This window comes from Arachis stenosperma, chromosome 6, assembly GCF_014773155.1.
Source record: "Arachis stenosperma cultivar V10309 chromosome 6, arast.V10309.gnm1.PFL2, whole genome shotgun sequence".
In the NCBI taxonomy this organism is placed as follows: Eukaryota; Viridiplantae; Streptophyta; class Magnoliopsida; order Fabales; family Fabaceae; genus Arachis; species Arachis stenosperma.
In genome coordinates this window covers 137,222,778-137,228,467 of record NC_080382.1, presented here as the reverse complement: position 1 = coordinate 137,228,467, position 5,690 = coordinate 137,222,778, and the positions used below count along the sequence as shown (strand labels likewise).

Below are 5,690 nucleotides of genomic sequence, written 5' to 3'. Positions count from 1 at the left end.
AATCTGTTTTCTTAACTATAATATCTTAGTCATTTGAACTTGTGAGTACCTCATTCAGAAGTGTGTGCCTCGTGTTTTGTTATATACTCCTCAGCAGGTTTCATATGTAAGGTATTTCAGGATCTTCAAACAGTTAGTTTGAAATTTGTGGATGTCACGAGTTCATTAATGAATGCATTGCATAATTATACTATTTCGTCAACTTTGGTCGGTGTATATAACCCTTTTGTTCATGACTATGCTTAAGTGATAGTTCTTTCCATTTACTAGCGTGGTGTTAACTAGGTGGAGGCGTTAATTATTTTTTTATCATTATTTTCTGTTGCTGAAATTGTGACGTTACTGGAAGTATAAGCTTTTGCACGGCCTTCGGTCGTAATCAGTCTACACGGCCAGTTCATTTCTGGTAGCACCGATGACTTTAACCAGGATTTTAATTGGATGTTGCTACTGATAGGCACACGGATGTTTCTTTTTCTTGTAAAATGGATGGTTTTGAATATGATTTCTATGTTTCATGTGTTACGCATTAATGACAGCGTGCATTTTATTGACATATGAATGGCTTTTATTTTTTTCTAACTGGCAGTTTTCGGGCCAGATTTATTACATTTATTTTTTTGCAAACAAATAAGTGATACCTCATTTCTTTGAAACCATACTAACCAAATATTGGGGAACAATAACAACATTTGTACTTTTGATTCTTTTAATGAATACTTCATAACAGGATAAATGAAAGTGACAAAATAGAAAAATGAAGAGTTTATTCAGTTATGTCTAAAGGACTAAGAAATCTAGCTAAGAATGACTAATTACTCATGCCAAGAAACCTGACTATAAATGCCTAAAAGAGTTCAACAGGTCCATGAATCCGCCACCATCTGATGAATTCCATATAGTAGAATCCTCAAATCTGTTGTCTACAGAACCTTGGCGATCATTATCTGTCTGAAGGTCAACAACATCCTACAAGATCCACAACACAAAGAGAACAACATATATGAATCAGGAACACCATTCCATATAAAAAATTTAACATAGACATCACTTCTGACACATACCGGTTGTGATTTCCTCTTCCTTTTTTCCATTGACTTCTTAATTGACTTGTCCAACTCTGCTCCAAGTCTCTTACCCTTCGGCCGTCCTTTGGTTTTCACCCTTGAGGGTCCCTGTATGTCATGTAAAATAACATCGCATGTGCTCCGTGTGGGCATCGTATTCTGAGTCCCATCAAGAGTAGTGGAATGCATGCTGGCACGGTGATCAGTCAGCTTGGACTTTGCATCCGAAAGGGCAGCTCGCAAGATGGCTGCTTCCTCTTCACAAGCAACAAACTCCTGAGCAACGTTATAGAACTCCGAACACAGATGCCTGAACAAATTGTGGCTTTCATTACTCTTAGTCACGTCATGGCTACTCTTAATGTAAGTGTGCTTGCGGATGACATTCTTACTCCATCGAGGAAGAACATAGCAGCTCGGTACTGTGTCAACTCTATAGTATGACCAGACCGCAAGGATGTGGCAACACAATATACCAACGGATTCAAATTTGTTGCACTCGCACCGACTCTTTCGACTCAAAAGGTCAAACTGTACTATGAAAGTATGGTAGACAGGCTTCCCCCAAAATACCTTCTGCTCGTCCACTTTAATAGAAATTGTATCTCCCTTTTGTTCAGTTGATCGAACCACACAATCAGTTTTTTTCTTACCTCTAACTGAAGGGTCCGGAACATATTACTGGTGTATTCCTGCTGAAACTGTCGCTCAATGCCTGTGCTTCCTATACATGGGATGACTCCTTTCGAGTCCGCATCATCATCTTCAAGCTCCTTTTGCTCCTTGTTTCCAAGCACGTTATCGTATTCATGGACGAACTGAACCAACACACTCTTGCAATGCAGGTATCCACCGTAGAATGCGTGCATACTTTCATTCCGCTGTGTACTCCTCATGCCGGTCCAAAATTCACTCTTGAAGAATATTGGCACCCACTTACGTCGATTCGCATAAAGATCTGCACAAGGAAAAAAATAGCATAAGAGTGTCACTTATATCCAATAGGATGACAGCTTACAAAGCATCAATAAAACAAATAAAAAAACATCCAGACACACTATGAAAAGAAACATCAGTATGTGTATTGAAAAGAACATCCACTGACATAACAAGGTAGAAAATTCAGTTACGTTTCTTAAAAAAAACACAAGAACAGAAACACCCGGCAGTAATAAAATTAAATGAATAAATAGGCAACATGAAACCAATAAACGGGATTTAATTTAACAATCACAGACATGCTAACCATCTGTTCTGGCCTAACGTAAATTCTTTGATGAAAGCAGCCCAATCAACTTCAAACGATTCACTCGAAGGAAAGTTATACACAATGTGATTCATCATTGCACTCAACTCTCCGTACCTAGCGTAGCCACCAAACTTGAATTGTGTTTTCTTCATTATGTGCCAAATGCACCATCTGTGGACAGTATCAGGTAGGACCTTCCTTATAGCACCAGCCATCGCCTTGCACTGGTTAGTGATGATCCCTTTTGGCGCAGTCCCAATGCATCTCACCCACTGCGTGAACACCCACTCGAAATTAGGGATCTCCTCATTGCCAAGTAAAGCACAGCCAAGAAGAGTAGACTTCCCATGGTGGTTTACATCGACAAAGGATGCAAACGGTAGACCATGCCTGAGAATACATCAAAAGCAAATGTAAGGTAACATGACGAATTTAACAGATAACTGCTCCTGCAATTCACCAATAATTATACAGACCTGTTTCTCCTGTACGTGGTGTCGAACGATACCACATCTCCGTAATATTCATACGAAGTCCTGCACATTACATCTACCCAGAGTGCGCTCCTAAATTTATTAGCATCGTCAACATCTATGGCATAAAAGAAGTTGGGATTGATTTCCTTCATTCGAACAAAATAATTCATCATCCCATTGAAGTCCGCATTGTCATCGGAGCATCGGAGATTGTTTGTAATGTAATTTCTGACATTCTTTTCTGAGAAACTCAGGTTTGAAGACCCACCAACTTTGTTTGCCAGTGCTAGATACGTCTTGTTGGGTCTTATGCCAGCTTCATCGTTATCCGTAATGATGCACTTGGCATGCATGGTCAGCTCTCGGTACTCATGATAGTGGACAGCTTTCTTAGCCGAACAGGGGTGAGAATGCCTCAATTCTACCCTGGACGCAACCCAACATTCCTTCTCCCTGTCTAGCATGACATACATTCTTGCTTTGCATTTCGTGGCTATTATTCTGTTTGACCTAGTTACTGCCTTAACACGAGATTCTCGATAACCCTCTCGAGTGCAGTGAAGAGAGTGATTAATGGGTATCTTTGCGTCCTTCCGCATATTTTCGAAGTTCGTGTTCCTGACTTTAGTTACAAACCCCAATTTCTTTGCATAACTTGCATAAAACTCCTGTGCTAAATGCAGCGAATCAAATCTCATTTCTATGACTGGGATTTCCTTTTCACTGAGCCCACTATGATCCGGCAACTGTAAAGCCAATTCACAGAACCAAGTACAAATTAAAGATAGTATCAAAGTGGTAACTATAACGTGCTAACACACAATAAAAAATACTTCAAACCTCGTGTCTTAAATCCAACTCATCATTTCTCGTCACCATGACGTCGGTGATTTCGTCGACCTTCAATTAAAGACAATTGGGACAAAACTTTAATCCACTTATGACCATTACTATATAATGAAGCAATCCAATAAAACATATCAACAAATAAATGGAAACACATATAGCACTCAATCAGACTTTATTACTATCTCAGCTAAACAAATTATTTCTCCAGATTTTTCCAAAAACTAGTCATCTAATTACCATGAATAAAAGCCTTCACAACACACATTTTAATAAAAAATTCTATTATGAATCAATGAATCATTAACAACATGTAATTGATTGCATGCATTATGACATAGACGGACAACACAGTGAAATTGAAATGGATCTTAGACTACTCGCACATTTAAGAACAATATAAACTACCAATAATTTTGTCTTTTCCAACATAGATCTTACATGTCTTTCACACAACCCAATTAATTTCCATATTCACTATCCATGTCTATCTCTATTGGAATTTTTAGTATCAATGACATTAGTTAAGCATAGCCTTCTCCACAACCCAATGTATTCAATTGCAATCATACTTTATTAACATGTCCACTAGCAACGTCGGTGTGCCACATTTTTTTCAAAGAAATAAATTTAAGAAACATCTAAAAAATATGAAAAAGAAACATTCACACTTCAGGTTCTCATATAACATCATGCAATTCACGACTAATATATACAACATACAACGTACCAAGGAACCCTCTTGACTAACAACGCCATCGTCATTCAATTCATCATTGCCTTCACTAGCATTGATCACTGTGCTATTCGGTTTCCCTTCCGGATTTGAGCGTTCCATGGAGAATTTTTTCCCGAATATTTGTGCCGCCACGGCCACTTCTTCTTTTTACAGTAAAAGCGGCACGAACCGAGAAAAAGCAAGGACGGAGGCACGGTTTATATCATTTGATGTGGACGGTCTCAAGCACGTGATGATGATCAACGTGACATGCATGCAAGGCATCTGGGGACGTGTTGCACCAACGGCGGCTTCTTAGTGAATGAAAAGCGGCCCCCACGGTTGAGGAGTGGCGACGGCGACATAGCTTGAGTGATTGGATGAAGACGGTGGAGGAGGTAGGCGGCTATGCTTTTTGGGGTGAGAAAAAGAATGACGGCGCTAATTGGAAAGGATAACCCAGGATAGTGAAACTGAATGTACAGCGCATCTGTTTCCGTGATTCTCTCTTATGACTATTGTATCTTCCCTCAATTTTTGAATATTATCAATAATAATTTAAAAAATAAATTAAATCATAAATTAATAAAATAAAATTAATTATAATTATTTATATTGTTCCATTCTTAGCTGATTATTAGTTGGTTCATATATTTTTCCATAAATAAATACCCACTAATGTCATAAGCAATTAGACTCTTCTAAAGCATAGTTACGCGGATTTTGCTTGATAAGAGAGTAAGGTGTGCATTCAAATATATGGAAAATTAATAGTTTAGTGATGTGATAGCCTGGTAGGTACAAGTATTTTTTTAATAAAATTTAATGAAGTTGGCATAAGTTTAATAAAAAAAATATACGTATGTATTATCATTTTTTTATATTTTTTTAATATAAAAATTTTTGTTAGAGTATAAAAATTTATTGAAATACATAAAAATTTTTATATATAATACACAAATTAATACACATATCATAAATTTATGGATATAATATAAAAATTTGTCTATAGCACAAAATTTTGCTCTGAACATATTTTGTTAGTTTAGTGAATTAATTATGGTCTTTTAAAAATTTATGCATTGTGCATAAAAAAATTTTATGTTGGGCATAAAAAATATTTGTGTTGTACACTAAAATTTTTATATTATATGTATTTGGTTGATTAATTATCAATATTTTAGACATAAAATCTTTAAAAGATTTATGTGTTATATACCAAAATTTTTATGCTCTAAACCAAAATTTTTATATGTATCAAGATTTTGTGTTATACATATTTTGTTGGATTGGGTGTTAATATTTTGGATATGTAATTTTTTAAAAATTTATGT

The 5,690-nt window shown here is 36.5% G+C and overlaps 1 protein-coding gene across 1 annotated transcript; it reads right to left on the bottom strand.

The window, feature by feature from the left end:
• Nucleotides 1–837: 837 nt before the first annotated feature.
• Nucleotides 838–4,476, bottom strand: LOC130934753 (protein FAR1-RELATED SEQUENCE 5-like). Its single transcript, XM_057864291.1, has 7 exons — nt 4,369–4,476; nt 3,633–3,692; nt 2,793–3,538; nt 2,306–2,706; nt 1,721–2,025; nt 1,065–1,598; nt 838–969 (listed from the first exon to the last, which is right to left on the bottom strand). Exons 1-7 carry the CDS (start codon nt 4,474–4,476, stop codon nt 838–840), a joined length of 2,286 nt encoding a protein of 761 aa, XP_057720274.1.
• Between the last annotated feature and the right edge of the window lie 1,214 nt (nt 4,477–5,690).